Source organism: Hyperolius riggenbachi, chromosome 1, assembly GCF_040937935.1.
Source record: "Hyperolius riggenbachi isolate aHypRig1 chromosome 1, aHypRig1.pri, whole genome shotgun sequence".
Lineage (NCBI taxonomy): Eukaryota > Metazoa > Chordata > Amphibia > Anura > Hyperoliidae > Hyperolius > Hyperolius riggenbachi.
The window spans coordinates 91,989,840-92,009,244 of NC_090646.1; the positions used below are offsets into that span (position 1 = coordinate 91,989,840).

Below are 19,405 nucleotides of genomic sequence, written 5' to 3' on the forward strand. Positions count from 1 at the left end.
TGCCTGCTTTTCGGAAGAGCACAGCAAGAGCACGGTGGGACGGAGGAGGACGGGGGAAGACTCGATAGAATCCAGAGGCTTCCCCCTCTCGAGGTGAGTACCCCCAGGGTCATTTTTGTTCTGTACAGATCCTCTTTAAAGTATGTTTCCATGTTTTATCAATTTATATAACAAGTTATGTATTATAAACTTGCAGCAATTCTTTCATGGTATCAAAGGGACAATGTGAGTGTCCAAAGGGACCCTCGTTAGGAACAAATGCAGTTTTTCCATTCTCAGACCGTAGTTTTGTGGCCTTTGCAGATAATTATGCAGCAAGTGAATGATATTGTGTGTGCGGTGGGAGTAATTATGTATACAGCAGATGGCAGAGATGAGCCAATACACACTGATATCACAGAGATCCAGCGTGCTTCCTGCGGGTCCCCTCTCTGCAGGGGAGTGCACGTTCCATCTGCCCGCTGTCATCTTCCATTCAGCTCCTCACTGCATTCAGCATTTCATTTATTTATTGGAAATAATGCAGCAACAATCCTCTGCAAAAAGATTTGTTCAGTGATTTGCTGGAAGCTGTTTGCAGCAAGAGATTAACATTCACCCACTTCAGAAGACCTCACAGAGCTCTACCAGCTTGACTGAGGGAGCTCTGTTTTCTTTTTACTATATACAGCAAAGTCCCCATTATCTGGAGCTCACGCATCCGGAAGTCTAAACTACCTGGCATGCCTGAAGGGGATATCGGGATACCTTTGACAGTTTTCAGGGCAGAAACAACGTACCAATTATCTGGGTACCGTTTTCTACGCATCTGGCAGCTTCCAGCGGCTTTCTGGCATTGATGCATGGCTTCTGGCATGTCACGTGACCCTGATGCGAGTCATGTGACATGCTGAGAGTCATACACAGAGGTTGTCGGAAAGCTGCTGGGAGTTACAGGAAGTGAAGAAGAGGGTACTGTGTCTGATTGTGCTGCCCTAAGATATATGTTGCCCTGCATGCGCAGTATGTTCCTGTGCTGCCACATGTCCTATTCTATAATGCTGCGGGTGATATCTCCGCGGTTATACATCCTATATATCCTAAATTTTGCCTCCTCACCAGTGGCGTAGCTATAGATTTTTTTGGGGCCCCACAGCAAAACTTTCATGGAGACCTCAGATGTAGGCTCTTAAGCAACACCACCTGCCCCTAGCCTATGCATATCAGTTAACTGGGCAATTTACATTCTCATGCAATAACACTACACATAGTCAATGGGCACTGAGACAAAGTCAGGGGGTGGAGGACCACAAGATAGTTAATAGTGAATACACGAAGTACCACCTGGGCCCTCTATGCTCTATGGCCCCATAGCAGCTGCTATGGTTGCTATGACTATTGCTACGCCTCTGCTCCTCATCTACAGTTATCTTGGAGGCGAATCATCCCATCCTACTACACCTCCTGCATGGTTATTGGGTTTTCTAAGCAGTGCAGAGAGTGTAGGCCATTCATATTGGCTATACCTGCATTGCAGGCTTTCACTTAAGCCCTGGAACCCACTAGGAGGGCTTTTCTGAGCGCTTTGTGATTTGAAAAACTCTTGCTAATGTAATGCTATGGGTGTGATCCCACTTGAGGAATGTGATTTTATAAAAAATTCCCCATAACATTGCATTAGCAAGAGCTTTTTCAAATCACTAGCGCTTAGAAAAGGCTGCTAGTGGGTTTGAGCCTAAATACAGTGCTGGGTGACCAGGGAAGGGTCCAAAGGACTATCTTACAAATGAATCAGGTAAAACAAAGCCATAACCATAGTGTCAGGTGTGACGTCATCCTAGACTAAGGTAACAAAAACAGTATAAATGTTAGCATGCTAAACAATAATCTGTGAGTCACATCCATGGTAGCGTTGTGTTTAGCACTCTCGCTTTACAGCGTTGGGTCCTTGGTTTATATCCCAGTCAGGGAACTATCAGTGTGGGGTTTGTATGTTCTCCCCGTGTCTGTATGGGTTTCCTCCGGGCACTCTGGTTTCCCCCCACATCCTAAAAACTTACAGATAAGTTAACTGGCTCATCCCCTAAATTGGCCCTAGACTACGATACATACACTACATGATATAGACATATGACTATGGTAGGGATTAGATTGTGAGCACCTCTGAGGGACAATTAAAGAGGAACTCCAGCCTAAACAAACATACTGTCATTAAGTTACATTAGTTATGTTAATTAAAATAGATAGGTAATATAATCTCTTACCCGCATCTTTTAAAAGAACAGGCAAATGATTAATTTCATCAGGGCAGCCATCTTTTTGGTTGAAAGGAGGTGACGGGGAGCATGAGACTTGGTTCCAACTGTCCTGTGTCCTGAGCACCTTTCCCAGTTGCTAGGCAACATGAATAACAACATAGGAAATCCCATCATGCTCTGCACAGCATCAGGGAAAAAAAGCCCTGGCTTTTTTTCTTTGATGGGTGGAGCTTAGCTAAAAATTCAGCTAAAAGTGATGCTTTGGTAAGAAAAACAAAGTTCTGATGCTGTGAAACTGTTAAAGAAACACCAAGCCTTTTCAGTTCTGCTGAGTAGATTTTTAGTCTGGAGGTTCACTTTAAGTAACAAGACAACGTACTCTGTACAGCGCTGTGGAAGGTGTTGGCACTATAGAAACACTAAAAAATATTTTTCTCCCATCTAGGCTACAAACTTTGGTCAGTACGTGGATGATGATGCCAGCTGGGGCATGAAAGGTATGTGTCAGGCGTTCCTTATGTTGTTTGTTGTGTACAGAGGGTGAAGAAGGGAGGCATGTATGACTTGCATGAATGGTGTCAAAGCCCCCCCTCTCCTGACTACTGACCCCCAGCCAGGGAACCTAAACAATACATATTAGCATAGCGAGGGTCAGGTAGCTTGATGGTTGCCTGGAGTAGGTGAGTTCCATGTACTTACATAGTATAACCGTCTGGGTATTTCATTCACCTCATTAAAACTGAAGAAGTGAAGAAGTTCCTTTGTAAGAGTAAGGAAATATATATGTAAAAATATTTTCCATTATACTTTTACTTTCCTGTACACCAATCCCACCAAAACCAGTGCAAGAAAAATTGGAGCAAAACAGGTGCAAAAGATCAGGGTTTCCGACTGGTCACTCCTCTAGGCAACTGCTCCAGTATCACACCTGTTTTGCACCAGTTTTGCTCCATTTTCCTTGCATCGGTTGTGATAGATCTGTCCCAATACAAGCATGAAGTTTGCATGTTTCTCTCTCCCTCTGCTTGTTAGGGCTCTTTCTGAGTGCTTCAATTTCCTCCCATACCTAAAAGAACATACATGTAGCTTAAAGGAATACTATCGATTCACATATTTTTTTTCAATCGACATAGGAATTGTTTGGGAAGTGCTGCTAAGTACTGGTGTATACATTTTAGTAGCAACTTCATTGTTTACTGTTATCAAAATACTTTCAAACTTTACTGACGCCAAAACTGACGGCTGACTGAGCCATGAGGAGAGAGGAAATTCCCCTCACACTTGATCAGTAACTTTATGTGTAACTCTGTGTGTGACAGAGAGAGAGAGCTCCCAACAGCTGCAGATCCTGTGTCCTGTGTTTCTGACTGAAGTGTCTGAAGAGAGCAGAGGAAATGTAACTAATTGTCACAGCTTTTCATACTGTTTTTGCTTTCAGAGTTTGATATGCTTGATATTTGCTTCCTGTAGTCTGATATGCAACTCTGGCTGTGCATTGAAGCAGACACCCCTTCTGCAATTGATTTGTCCCAATATAGCAAAATTCTACCCTCAATAAATTACAGCTTTTGCCTCTGATATTTAACATGAAACGTAGGAAAATGTTTACACAGCTACTTAGACATTATTTGTACATTGTCATTTTAAAACACTTGGGTATCGATAGTATTCCTTTAACTTACGTCTGCCCCGATAGGTTGTATGTAGCCTGGGTGTATATTCTTGGACACAGGTTTTCAAGTCTTCAAGTACCCCAAACACTAGTGCATGTTTTGTGAAAATCCACCGAGGTAGTTATTGAGCTCTGCTGAGATACTAATTGCCTCACCTGTGAATGTTTGGGATTTTCTGCAAAACATGCACTGTTGGGGGCACTTGAGGACTGAGCTGAGAAACCCTGTTCTAGGACATTAGATTGCAAGCTCCTTGGGAGACAGGGACATTGCAAGTGGTGTCTGTAAAACACTGGCCATTATGTAAATGCCCAGGGCCTTCACTTCCATTAAGGCAAAGGGGGCATTTGTCCCCGGGGCCCCAAGCACTGCCAGGCCCCCCACACTTCTGGACCGCCCCACGCTCCAGAACCCCTGACCTCCTCCTTGGCTTTTACGTGCTGTACGTGGCACCTGCATGATATCTCACCTGTCCTGGAGGTCGGCAAGCTGTTACGTTCATTCATGCTCCCCATCTTCATCCCACTGCCTGCCTCTTGTGACTGGCGTAAATCATTACAACTTTATAACATGCGCTGTGTCACAAGAGGAAAGCAATGGGAAGAAGACAGGAAGCAGCCAGTTGGCTGCCAGGACAGGTGAGATACAATGCTGCTATTGTGCAAGTCCCCATGGAGCACAAAGGAGTTGAGGGGGAAGATCGGGGGGCAGCAGTTAGCTTGGGGCCCCTGGAGGCTAAATTTGCTGTAGGGGCAGATTACCTTTGCTCGGGGCCCCATTGGACATTGAACCTATGCCCATCATGCTTCGAGCCTGGAAACCTTTAAATGTTCATTCAAAACACACCTATTCAGACAACCGTATAATTTGCTATGTGGCCCCATTCACACTTGTGCACTTTACAAGCGATTTCAGCATCGCTGAAAATCGCTAGCATTTTGAAAAACGCTTGTACAGTAAAAAGTGTATGGAAGTGTTCCCATCTAAGTGATTTGCTGAAACGCAAGCACATTGTCTGCAGCATTTTCTGAGCGATTAGCGTTTCAATGTTAAGTATAGGAGCGCTGGTAAATCGCTCTGGAAGCGATGGCTTGTTCACAATCAACAGAGTTTTTCCAGCGATTTTAATCATCAAACCTTGCAGTTTGCCCACAAAACACCTATTTTTCCTGTGCAGATGTCATTTCCTGTTTATGGAAGACTTAGACACAGCTTATTGAACTAGAAATCGCAAACACTAATCGCTGACAAAACGCTTTCTGTACAGCGAAAAATCACTGGAAAATATCTAGGGAAAAAAACGCTGGAAAACTCCAGAAAATCGCTCAGCGTTTGCAATTGCGTTTAGCAATTTCTAATGTGAATGGGCCCTGTGTCTCTTTCTCTAATGTCTCCACCCTCTAGATTCTAAGCTTCCAAGGGCAGGGATCTCCGTGTTTCTTATTCTGCTGTAATTTATCATATGAACATGCAGCAGTATTGGTGATGTCTCAAAAAGTTCAAAAACAATATATAAATACAGCAAATTAAAAAGAAGGGATACCAGGATGTGCAATAGCATTGAACGTGTATACCACATACACAATGCCAGAGCATTGCCTGCAGACATCCTGAGAATAGATCCCTAAACAGTGTCTTCCTCTTTAGCAGGATAATTGTGGTGTTTGGTATACATACAGTTCAGCTTGTGTTCAGTACATGATGAATCACTGGAAATTCATGTCTTCTCATTATGTAATGTAAATAGCTGCTAAAGCGAATGTAAACGGCAGCATATTAACAACAAACATTGGATACAGCCTAATCCTGCTCATATGGTTCGATTTTCAGCTATTTATGTTATACAAGGTTCAGTAATACGAATAACTGGCTTAGTGACAGTATATCCTGACTACAATCTATAGGAATACACTAAGAGAACCCTGAAGATCCATTGACATTTTCTATACTATGTTGAAAACCTTGTACAGTATAAATTGGGCTGGGCAAATATAGCAGGAGATGAAGTTAAGTAGTGGATGGTTGTGAAAGAGAGGAATTGGAGTGTCTACGAGGCAAAGATTGGGTCATATGTTCTTTGGCTCTACAAAAAAAGGAATATGTTGATGTCACATAGGGCTATGCAGGTAGAGAGGAAGAAGAGAGCAAGCTGCAAGCTGAGATATGTTAAAGGTACGGTCAGTGTGCATTTACAGATAGGATTAGAGCTGGATGGCTGTGCAGATGTAGAGGGGGGCAGTACTGGTCGGCTTAATTTAAAATGGATGCATATATGTGTCTACTTGGAGCCACGCTAAGTCAGTCTAGATGTATTGGCGCACTCCCACCTCACGTTCATGTTGGTGAAGGGTAACATGTGTTCCCTGAGCCAATCAATGTGCCTGTGAATGAATAAACATGCCTCAAATCACAGGGCATCAAGTGAAAGTTACAAATGTAATTAAAGTGAACTCAATATGAAAATAAACTGATGAGATAAACAATTAAATCTGTCCTACTACTCCTAGAAATGACTTTAGACATCTCATGGTTTTATTTTATGTATAAATATTTACAAAGTAGATTTAAAGTGTTATTGTCTCTGCTCAATTGCAGTGTCTAAAGCATCCCAGAGGGAAATTATTCCTTTTTATCTATCCCTTGCGGTCAAAAGCCCAGTTATCTGATTAGGAAAGAGTTTTATAGCTGAAATTTGTTATCAGTGAGGGACACTGTATCCCTCTTGGAGAAAGACTTTCAGTTCCAAAGCTGAATATTAACTCTTTCAGGCAGGGAGAAAAGAAAAAGAGCACATCAAAGGAGATTTTGTTCTTGCTACTGTATACACACATGCATACCTCCCAAGTTTTTGAGATGAGAAAGAGGGATACTTTAAGACACGCCCCTGCCACACCTCTAACCACGCCCCACCACACCCTTAGTCATGCGTACCACTAAAAATGAATAAGCAAAAGATGTCATTTTCGAATTCAAACTTAACTGGTCCTTCCTACCATCTCTAGTTTTCTTCATATTAACATCTGAAATTAAGAAATATATCAATTTAAAGGATGGGAATAACATTTGGAGCCAATTAAATACATATATTTACATAAATGTGTACATCAGTCCTGAAAGAAGGAGAAATAAGGAAGAAAGAGGCGAATACTGGCAATCCAGCGCAAAAGACTTGGGCGCAGGCGGCGCCACTATAGACCTTAATAGGACATACGGCTATAGCGGCGCTAGCTATAGCCGAATTACATCATTCCCCACCATCCACGTCGACCTAGAGGGGGAATAGTAATTAACGCCGCCGGGATTTGTGCAGCAGCAGGATAAGCCATACCGGCTGTATCCTGCGCCCAAGTCTCCCGGCGGCGAATCCTCTCGTATGCAGAAAGAGGGACTGAAGGATTTCGTTTCCAATGTGGGACTGTCTCCAAAAAAGGGACAGTTGGGAGCTATGCACATGTCTATCTCATTACGTCACATGTCATGTCGGGTACACTTTATGTGATGCGATCACCATTTCCTGGTAACTTCCAAGGAAGTATATACCACCATCTAGTGGCCAAAAAGTTAAATAAAAGTAAAAAAAATGAATAGTTATTAAAACCTTATTGCATAATGATAAGAAGTTATAAAGTTATTGGCAAATGAATGGGAGAAGCATTAAATGTGAAAATTGCTCCCATCTTTAAAGGGAACCCGAGGTGGCTTCCTAAGAATGAAATCTGCACACAGAGGCTGGGTCTTCCTATACAGCCCAGCCTCTGTTGCTATCTAAATCCCCCCTAAGTTGTCCCTGCGCTCTGCTATCCCCCATAAATCCCAGCCGCGCTGTTGACACGCAGTGTGTCACAGCGGGCTGTGTTTACCTCTGTAGTGTCACTCTGCGTGCTCCCCCGCCTCCTGCATAGCTCCGGTCCCCTCCGCGTCCCTTCCCTTCACGCTGATTGGAGGGAAGGGATGCGGGTGGGGACTGGAGCTATGCAGGAGGCGGGGGGAGCGGCAAGAGTGACACTACAGAGGTAAACACAGCCTGCTGCAACACGTTGCATGTCGACAGCGTGGGGAGTGGCTGTGATTTATGGGGCATAGCAGAGCTCAGGGGGAACTTAGGGGGGATTTGGATAGCAACAGAGGCAGGGCAGTATAGGCAGACCCAGCCCCTGTGTGCGGATTTCATTCTTAGGAAGCTACCTCGGGTTCCCTTTAAGGTGAAAACAATTTGAGGGCTGAAGTGGTTAAGCATCACAATGAGTGAGAATTGTGCAGGGCATTCCCAATGTGCCGTGACAGGTTGCCTGTGCTGCCTCCTTTATATAGTGAATCCCCAATAGACTCGAATTAGAAATTACCATTACCAGACTTTAGTTTATACCTCTAGTGTACCAGTTACTGAAGGATGCCAGCATCACAAGCGATTGACATTCCTAAATAAAGACTACTGTCCCTGTGTAACATTGTATAATTATTATTATTATTTAGTATTTATATAGCGCCGACATATTACGCAGCGCTGTACAGTGTATATATTTATCTTGTCACTAACTGTCCCTCAAAGGAGCTCACAATCGAATCCCTACCATTGCCATATGTCTATATTATGTAGTGTAAGTACTGTAGTCTAGGGCCAATTTTTTATTTTTTTTTAGGGGGAGCCAATTAACTTATCCGTATGTTTTTGGAATGTGGGAGGAAACCGGAGTGCCCGGAGGAAACCCACGCAGACACAGAGAGAACATACAAACTCTTTGCAGATAGTGCCCTGGCTGGGATTCGAACCAGGGACCCAGTGCTGCAAGGCGAGAGAGCTAACCACTATGCCACCGTGCTGCCCTATGCCCTATAATGCTGTAATGTCTCCCCTATCTATTGTACAGTGCTGCTTGATATGTTAGCACTTTATAAATAAAGTTTAATAATAATAATAAATGCTGTTACCACCTAGGTGACTACAACTAGGCAGTGGCACAGCATGTAGCAGCTATTTCGCACAAGTAACGGTATGTCTAAAGAAACTGGACAGTTGAAGTAACCTTATGTAACGATCTGCTAGTGTGTGAGCACTAGCAGACAGACAAATATCAGACGTTCCCTAAACGGGAAATGTTTACAGACAGTGTCAGTAGAAGGCAGCACTAACACTGAGTACAGATAATGAGAATGGTCAGACAAATCAGGTCGGTAACAGATCAGATTGGTAAGGTACAAAATTGACAGGCAGTTCAATGTGGTTAATCAGGCAGAGGTCGGCAACAGATCAGATTGGCAAAGGTACAGAGTCGGCAGGCAAAATCTAAGTGAGTAATCAGGCAGAAGTCGGCAACAGATCAGATTGGCAGAGGTACAAAATCGGTAGGCAAAGATTAGTCAGAAAAACAGGCAGAAGTCAAACACAGTAATCAATATATAATAAGCTGAGCTAGTATGGAATCCCCGGGGTCCTGCCGGTTCAAGCCACACACGGAACTGACTAAGGTCTGAAGCCTTCACTGCGAAGTGTTAGCTAGAGCAGACAGTGAGCAAGTGTCAGAACAGAGCTTAAATAGCGCGGGTAAGCAGGAGAACACGCCCCCAAGCCGCTTGGCCAATCAGGAACCGGAAGTGGAGCCATGCGTGTCAGCTGACACGCTTCCTTAGAGTATAAGAGGGGCGTCGCCGACAGCGTATGCGTCCGCCCTCATTTACAGTCTGAGTTTCATGCGGCCGGATTTCCGCATGAACGCTGCTGACACCATCCCTGTCAATGTGGCCAGCCGCACCGGAAGTCCCAGATGCGCTGCCAGCGGAGGCAGCAGAAACTGACATGGTAAGAGCAGGAATACTGACACCTTATATTTTCACTGAATATGCCTAGCAAGCCCTTTTGGAACACTATTATTTATTAGCCTCCCTGGCGGTAAGCCCGAGCTGAGCTCGGGCTATGCCGCGCAGGGGGAGATCTCAGCCCCTGGTGGGGCGATTTTCAAGCTGTAAAGTGCTGTGCGCGCAGCCAGCACTTTGCTAGCCGCGCGCACAGCTTGATCGCCGCCGCTCTGCGGCGATCGGCCGCACGCAGCGGCTGAAGAGGGCCCCCCCCCGCCAGAGCCCTGCGCTGCCCGGATCAATGAGTTCCGGGCAGCGCTATGGGCTGGATCGGGTGTGCCTGACGTCAGGACGTCGGCTGACGTCCATGACGTCATCCCGATCGTCGCCATGGCGACAGGAGAAGCCAAACAGGGGAACGTGTTATATACGCGTTCCCCTGTTTGCAATAGATGCCGGCGACGATCGGACTAGAGGGCCACATGCGCCCTCTAGTGGTGTTTCATGTAGCTACCACTCTGGTAGCTTTACATGAAACAAAAAAATTTTTATTTTTTTTTAAATGTTTTTTTTTTAATTTGGAAAAAAAAATTAACCGCCAGGGAGGTTAATATGCATAATATGCAGTGCTATGCAATAGATAGGGGAGACATTACAACAACAACCAATAGTACACAGGTACAATATAGAATTCAAAAATGGTACACAAAATAATGATGTAACAATGTAGGGATAAATACAGCAGACAAGTCACTGAGTCCATATGATGGTGGAGAAGAGCACACTGGGAGGAGTGCCCTGCCAAATAGGCTTACAATCTAAGATGTGGGGAGAAGGACGCATGGGGGGCTTGTAAGTCCAAGGGAGGGGGATGGAGCTATGAAGATGGCGGGTAAGAAATGGTCTTGGATGGGTCCTTAAGGCGTACTTGAATGAGTTGAAAGTGATGGTGAGCCTAATGGGTGGTGGAGGGAGTTCCATAGAGTTGGGGCTGCTCTGAAGAAGTCCTGGTGCCTCGCGAGTTACCCAGTGATGCGAGGGGTGGCCATCCAGTTATACTGAACATTGCATAGTAACAGGAGTACTGTTTTACGCACTATGTGCATGTATATTCTATAAGTAAAACTGAATTTAGTTTTGGAGTCCAGTTTGTGAAATATTTCTGTGTTCTCTCTACAGAATACAAGGTAAGATGTGGGCGGAGCAAGCAGACAGACTCCCAGGACTCAGCTCTCTTACAAGGTCCTGCTGTGAATATATGTATATATTGTTATGTGTTATCAAGTATGTATCAGCTATGTACAGTGTATTTGTGTGTTTAGCTCTATGATGTGTCTTCCAGTATATGTGTGTATCGGCCTTCAGTCTGATCGCTGTATTCCTGTGTCCACCTAGGCATATCCCTATGAAACGCTGATTGTAACAAACCAACTGCGGGTAAAGCTCCCAAAAGACGTGGACAGAACAAGACTGGAGGTAAAGTTGTGTGTGTTCCCATAGGACAGATGTTCACAGTGTGCTGTACACTGAATCACACAGAACTGGTGTCCTGCAGAGCAGACAGTGAGATAATCATTAAAGTGAGACTGGGTGCACACATAGCAGAAACGCTAGTGTTGCGTAAAACGCTGCGTTTCTGCCGCTAATGGAAGTCTGTGGGCCACAGGAAAAAACGCATATAAGAACGCATATGCGTTTTCTATGCGTTTTACAGTATGCGTTTTTGAAACCGCTGGTTCTGTTGCATATTATGCAGGGTGGCTGCCAAAACGCACATAATGAAAGTCAATGGGAACTCAGTGGTATGCGTTTTTCATGCATTTTCCATGCATTTTCCATGCATTTTTCTATGCGTTTTTGCTTAAAAATATAGTATAGTGATGCATTTTCGCTTTCTGTTGTCTTCCTAGTGATTTGCACAAAACGCAATAAAAAAAGCATGAAAAACGCATATGCATTTTGTATTAGCGAACTGCAAACGCATTAAAACGCCCGCAAAATGCTTGAAAAACACATCGCAAATGCACCAAAAACGCAGTAAAAACGCACACAACGTTGACCTAAAACGCAGCCTTTCACGCTATGTCATATGTGAACCCAGACTGAAGCGGAAAAAAAAAATTATGATATAATGAATTGGTTGTGTAGTATGGATTAATAGAGCATTAGTAGCAAATACATTTTATTTTCAGTTATATAGGTTTTTTTTTATAACATATCTTCATTTTCTAATATTTGCAGTTTACACATTACACTTAGCATTCTAAATGATTTTACCGAGCAGGCTAAAGACCTTTTGAACTTTCGTCTGAAGAAAAAACAAAGTACAGTGACAGACACTTGAGATAATAAGCTTGAGAAGACAGAGCACTTTGAAAGTCCTGGAGAGATTAGTGAAGCTCCTTTGCATAGATAACAACTGCAGTCTTCCTGTACTGGAAACAATATTAGACTCTCTGCTGCTAATGTTTTATTTGTTAGCTGTACTAAACATACAAATCATTATATTATAAGTTTATTTTCACTTCAGATTCCCTTTAAAGTGGAACTCTATCCAAGACTAAGGCGCACCTTTCACATTGGCGCATTGCGGTATTCTTCCGTGCCGCTCCCTCGTCACAGTGGCCATTAGTCTCTATGAGACTAGCCACTCTACCCGCGGTGCGACACAATGTGGTGGAAGTGCTTCCGACAATGTAGATGCAACGCAGATTCATCAATGCATTGCCGATCGGTACTGCTGGACACACATGTGCAGCACACATGCGCCGATCAGCCAAAAATCAGTGATGTACTTCCTGTCTAGCAGAAAACACATCACTGTTCAGGGGCGGAGCTAGGCAAATCACCCTGCCAGTGCTTTCTGCTGCAGGTTGTGTGCCATTGGACATGGTGCAGTGCGATTTTCTTGCCACAGGCTCTCATGCCGTTGGACAATCACCCCGTAACGTGTGAAATTAGCTTCAAATGCAATGTTTTAGCCAAGGTGGGCCATGATTTTAAATTGTCTGGCAATTACTGTTGACTTGCTTCTGAGTGGAGGAAGGGGAGGAACCATCCACTTCCTGTGCTTCCTGTGCTAGTGGTAGGGTTAGAAAGAATAAAACTTGAGACAAACACATTGTATTGGACACCTGACATCCACTTCTGCGCGGCCATAGACATTATGTCTATGGTGGAGCCCAGGTCAGACGCAGCGCTGAAATTACCTGCTTCGGAGTTAGGATAGCAGCAATTCAGAAGTTGTTATTGCTATTTCCTACAGTTTAACACCAAACATTCAGTACACCAGGCCTGGATTTTTTTTACATGTCTGCTACTAGGTAGTGAATGTTAATTGAGTGCCTGGCTTGGCAGTAAGTTATTTTAGTGCTGAATCTGGGCTTGGCTGGGAAAGTTCCATTTGTTTGAATGGGATAGTGGAAATACCTTGATGTCAGTGTGCCAGCACCAGGCTTACCACCTTGCCAAAGCAGTGAATGCTGAGACTACACAGGAGCCTCATTCAGTCTTGTGTAGGGCAGGCGTTGGCCATTCTTGGCAATGCAGATTTTTTTTTGCTGGATTTTTTTTGACAGATGAGTATTTTTTGGCCTTTACAGATGTGGTTGAGGATAGGTTAGGATTAAATGCAAGCTGGTTGCTAGGATATGGAGCAGTAATATTTTTCACACAGCGGGGGGCTTTAAGTCAGAGCGTTAGGCCTCTTTCACAGTGCAACGTTGCGTTTTATGCGACGTTAAGGTCGCATAACTTGCAACGCATTGAAAGACTATAACTTGGACGTTACAGTACATTATTTAGCCTTGCGTTTGGTGCGCAGTTTTCGTCGCACAGTGATGGAACGAAAACGGCGCATGCGTTACATTAAAAAAAAAACATTACTGAGCATGTGCAACACAACTAACGCAGCAGATTCATTGCTAAGCGCACAGCATGCAGCACTTTCTAAATATTGCTACACGTTACACACAACGCAACGTGTGCACTGTAAATGTTGCACAGACTTAATATTGCTGTGCGTTAGTCCACGTTAAAACATTTTCTAATGTGCGACTTCAACGTTGCACTGTGAAAGAGGCCTTAGGACGCCCTGGGACATAGATGGATTGTAGTATTTTACATGTGGGGGAGTTAATTAGTTTGTAGGCCCAGATAGGACCTGGAGAAGGAATGGTAGTCTAGATTGGGGAGGTTATGTTGATGGAAATTGCTGGGACCTAGAGGAGGAGTAGTATTTCATATTGGAGTAATAGCTGGAGAGCGCGCAAGCGCGTGTGTGCGTGTGTATGGTATGGTATGGTGTGTGCGTGCGTGCGTGCGTGTGTGTGTGTGCGTGTGTCTGTCTGTGTCAGGGATTGCTTGAAGTGAATTGAGATTATACTCAAAATTATATTGTTGCTTTAAGACATTAAAGCAGATCCGAGATGAAAAACTAACTATACCAAGTCACTTTTCTATATATCTTATCTAAAGTTTAGACAGCAAATCTAGCTGCAAACAGCTTTAATAGAGTATGATTGAGTATTCCTGTGATACAATGACAGCAGCCATGTTGTTTGTAAACATTACACAGAAGCAGGCTTATCTGCATCTTGAGCAAAAAAACCTAATCCCCCCTCCTCCTCCCTCCTCCCCTCTGCCTCTGAAATCTCTGGCTAGTAATACCTCCCCCTCCTCCTGCCCAGACTGTGGGCGGGGCTTTAGTTTATAGGGAATTGGAGTATTAAGACAAAAACAAAAAAGCATTTGGCTTGAGGAATGCCCTATAACCAATAGGAAAGGAACACAATTATGCAATGGATCCGAGATGAACTTTTACTCATTGCATAATTGTGTTCCTTTCCTATTGTTTATAGGGCATTCCTCAAGCCAAATACTTTTTTGTTTTTGTTTTAATACTCTAATTCCCTATAAACTAAACAAGCCACGCCCACAGGTTTTCAGAGAGCCAAGGCACTCTCAGACAGTAGCAAAGGGTCATGGGAGCTCAGTCTGCGCAGGAGGAGGTATCACTAGCCGGAGATTTCAGAGGCAGAGGGGAGGAGGGGGGATTAGGATTTTTTGCTCCAGATGCAGATAAGCCTGCTTCAGGGTAATGTTTACAAACAACATGGCTGCTGTGATTGTATCACAGGAAGAAATAATCATATTCTATTAAAGCTATTTGCAGTTAGATTTGCTGTGTAAACTATCTAAACTTTAGATAAGATGTATAGACGAGTTACTTGTTATAGTTAGTTTTTCATCTCGGATCCACTTTAAACAAAGTGAAAAACAAGTATGAAACACCATAAGACTGGTTTAATATCTTGTGAAAGCATATTCATACCTTACTAAAGCTGACTTATATCATTGCCAGCTGCGGGACATCAGTCTGCTTCAGTGAGGCGTAAATATGCCTTCAGAAGATATTAGACCAGTCTTACAGTGTTTCATATATTTGTTTTTCGCTGTGTTTAATGTGTAATCTCACTACAAGCAATCTCTGACACACTGCACACACTGCACACATACAGGAAACCTCATAGACCAACGGCTGCTCCCTGCTCGCAACAAGTTTGTACAAAATAGGGGCCCGGTGGGAAACATTATCCATGCCGCTGCGCCAAATGAACCGAAGGCCGTGGGTCCTAGTTTGCAGTTTTAGCGGTTATGTTATGGATAGTGTTTCCCACCGGCTCCCTTATTTCTTACAAATTAGTCCAGTTGCTATGCTGCCAGAAACTCTGTGTGTGCCCTAGGGAGCACAATAAAGTTGTGTGTTGGGGGGCATCAGCTAGCTCAGGAGCCGGAAAGGAAGGGGAGGGGGGAATCTGCGGTGGGGGGGAACCATAGGTTACTTTTGCCCCAAGGGGTCCCCAGGTTGCTTTGCCCTGAGGACCTATTGTAGCTAGAACCAGCTCAGTTTCCAAAGCTACCTGATACAATCATTTTGGGCGACCACAGTGCAACCTTTTACTGGAGCATCTTAGAGTGTGAAAGGAGAGTGTTGACTTTCTGCTAGCTGAGTAGTAGGGTGTGTATTACAGTCATATATACCCCTTCTAAATGTTGAGAGCAGCTCATGCAAGCATATGCTCCAGCATCCTTCTAGAGCATACATGTCAAACTCCGGCCTGTGGGCCAAATCTGGCCCTTAGAGCCATTAAATGTGGCCCCCAAGTGGCTTTCCCACTTTGCATTATGTTTGGCCCACTCTAAACCACCAAGGAAGCTATATTGGATGTGAAGCCCTAGAACACCAGGCAGGGACGGATCTGGGGGGGGGCAGGCGGGTATCTTGCCCCAGGCGCAGTTTGTTGAATTCCTAAAAAGGCGGCACAATTTGGATGGGGAATTGCAGTTTAGGCACCAAAACCTGAACTTTAGGCGCCAAAACCTGACCTTTAGGCACCAAAACTGGATGGGGAATGGCAGTTTAGGCGCCAAAACCTGACCTTTAGGCGCCAAAACCTGACCTTGCCCCTGGCGCAATTTGGTCTAGATCCGTCACTGACACCAGGGAAGCCATATGGGGGAGGTAGAGGGAAAGCACTAAACACTAGGGAAATATAAAGGGGAAGGTGGGGACCACTAAATACCAGGTAACTGTATTGGGGTTGGAGGGGGTCCATTAGACACCAGGGAGCTTCAAAAGGGAGAAAGGTGGCCTGTAGACATTGAGGTTGGCCCTCGACAAGGTCACAGTGTTAAATGCCCACTTTGAATTTGAGTTTGACACCCTTGTTCTAGAGAGTGAAGCTATGAAGAGATGAGCTGGTTGGATGACAGAGAAGCAGAGGCCTGCTCTGTGTAGAGAATCCCATCCTATCCCTCAGTGTTTCCATAACATTCTCCTCACGCTGCACAGCCGCTGCGGTCTCTGGCTATCAGTCACAGAGAACCTTGTTTGTTCAGAGTGCTGCTTGTTCTCTAAACACTTCAATATGTTTTTCACATGATTACTCAGCAAGTGGTATCGATTTCACCAGATTATTTTTCTAAATGGAGATTATAAAAAAGGCATCACAGATACAGAGAATGTGAGAGAAGCCGCACTGTGGAGAAAAAATACATCTGGATTTCATGAATAAATATATCCTGCGTTACAGTAATAAAAGTCCATGTTAACACCCAACTCTCAGTTATTAGAAATACATTGTCTTACAGTAAAAGGCGAGGCAAAACCTCTCTCATCTGGGCTAGGTTCACACCAACGTTACAAAACAGGCATTTCCAGCGCTTACTACGTCTAAAAAATGCCTGTTTTATGCCAGTAGAAACCAGGAAACCCCTAATTCTCAAAAGAATCATGCGCGCAGTGCACACGCCACAACCGCCGCATTAAGCCGCCGCCCACACTAACCTGGTGCCCACAGCTGCACCGCCCACAGTAAGCAGGCTCCGCACTGAGACGCCACCCACGCTAAGTCACCTACCACAACTGCACCGCCGACAGGTGCTTCCGGGTACGTGCATGTTTACAACCTCCGGGTGTATGAATGAGTGTGAGAAACACCCTCCAATCCCGTATTACTATGCCACAGTTGCCATACGGGTCTCATCCACTAGAGACTTCTGCAGGCAAATCCACTGTGAGAACAGTAAACTTTTAAGATTGGTCGGTGCATACATGATACAATCTCGTGTACCTCTTGTATGTACAATCTGTAAAATAACGGTATTGATTTTTCAAGGTAATTTTGCTGCCACCACTCTCCTGATTGAAATGAGGTGAAGAGACCTTGAAGCTAGCTCCCTATAAGGAAAGACGGTTAATTGCAACCTAGTGTAATGATCGCTGCTGCAGCAGGTGTTGCTGGAAGTAGTAGTGCTGCAGCTCAGGCAGTTCTGATGTCTTTCCATGCAAGCTGCACAGCTTTGTCTGTCTTTCCCTGCTGTCAGCTTGTGACTGATTATTATTCACCTGTGTGGGAATCTGCATGTCTGCTCCCATTGGATGACCTCAGTATAAAGATCTGCTTCCTGCAGGGTTTCCTTGGGTTTTCATAGCTTCAGTTTAAGCATGTCTTGCTGTCGCTTCAGCCCCCGATCGTGTTTCTTGTTCTAAAGATACTTTGCTGGTTTTGCATCATATATTGGTTCATTGCCAATATATATGCATACCAGCACGTTTATTATTTTCCTTGTATTCGTGTTACGTTGATACATCAGTGTCGCTGATATATACGTACACGAACTGTTTATTTCCTGTGTTCAGTTAGTCAGCCTTCCAGCACGTTTTGGTAGTTTGCGCGTACCGTGAGCACCCGTGCTGAGCTAGTTATCCTGTTCCTGGTCCTGTTTGTGGATTGCGTTCATCTCTGCGAAGAGATAACGAATCCTTCTGAATCCTGTTCTGTTACTGTTTGTGGATTGCGTTCATCTCTGCGAAGAGATAACGAATCCTTCTGAATCCTGTTCTGTTACCGTTTGTGGATTGCGTTCATCTCTGCGAAGAGATAGCGAATCCTTCTGAGTCCTGTTCCCTGTATTACTCCAGTCCTAGTCAGCGTTCCTGCTTATGTCATATATCGGTTCATTGCCGATATATACATATGTTAGTCAGACGTTACAAATAGTTTCATTGATAGCTGTAATTGTAATACGCTAGGAAAACATACTTATTGTATATCTATCTGTGTTACGTTCATCTATCTTGATCCTGCTATTTCCTGACTATCCTGTCCTGTCTTTGTGAGGCACGCCATCGCCGCAACGCATTGGCTGCCTCATTCCAGTCTGTCTGGTTTTGGACGCTTGCTGTCGCTAAGTAGCCGCTAGCTAGCAAGCGTTCATTCTGTCTACCTGTCCTGATCTCCTCAGTTCTGGTTTATGCGCTCAGCGCTACTTTGCGCTGAGACGTTATAACGAAAGCATTGTTTGTGGCTGTCAGATCTGCACCGGCTCTGTGCGCCACAATCTCCTATTGGAGTCAGTCCTCCCCTCCACTATTCTAGGGATAGCCTGTTTCCTGGTGCTAGTGTGTGTACCTCCTCCACGTCAGCTCATGCGTTGCATGCTGACTGTGGAGAATACACCACCAAGCCTTACACCTAGCAAGCCAAATCAACAATTTATTAAAAGAATACAATGCGATAGTGTGTCTCTTCTTGAGGACAGAGTTCTAGCATAGATCAGAATATTCAGATAACAAGGGCAAAACGAATACGATTAAATCTTTAGTTTTCTTATAAAACTATACACATAAATATACATTAAAGCTGACAAATAAATATATCTGGCAGCTGGACAGATTGGTTGGATAGTTATAAATTATGGTGGCCACTAATGAGCCCATCTTTTTTTATACAATTTTACCATTTCTATGTAATACAAGTGACTGCCTAAATTATCCATTTAATATATTCACTCCATTTACCCTGAGGGCCCTTTCACACTGGGGCGGTGCGGTAAATTTACAGAACCACGTCCCAGGCAATGTAAAGTCTATGGGGTAGTTCACACTCCCCAGGTTGCGGTACGCTGTGCCGGAAGTGCCCTATCTAAGGCACGTCCAGACTTACGTTGCCACCAGGCTCCTGTGGCGATCTGCATCGGACCGGAAGTCATGTAAGTCTATGGTTATGCAAGTGTCTTCACTACCCTGGTAATTTTACCAGTTCAGCTCAGCTGTGATTACTTTGGCAATAACTTTATCAATAATTATCACAACTAATTGATCTATATATTGTTGGGTTTTTTTTTCAGGACAAATAA

General features: G+C 44.2%; 1 protein-coding gene across 1 annotated transcript in view; it reads left to right on the forward strand.

Moving 5' to 3' along the window:
* Positions 1-19,405, forward strand: part of ABLIM2 (actin binding LIM protein family member 2) — a 226,009-nt gene that overhangs the window by 179,705 nt on the left and 26,899 nt on the right. The window contains exons 18-20 of the mRNA XM_068276796.1: positions 2,683-2,734; positions 10,883-10,890; positions 11,099-11,179. Coding sequence (XP_068132897.1) covers positions 2,683-2,734; positions 10,883-10,890; positions 11,099-11,179 — 141 coding nt within the window. The remainder of the gene's footprint in view (positions 1-2,682; positions 2,735-10,882; positions 10,891-11,098; positions 11,180-19,405) is intronic.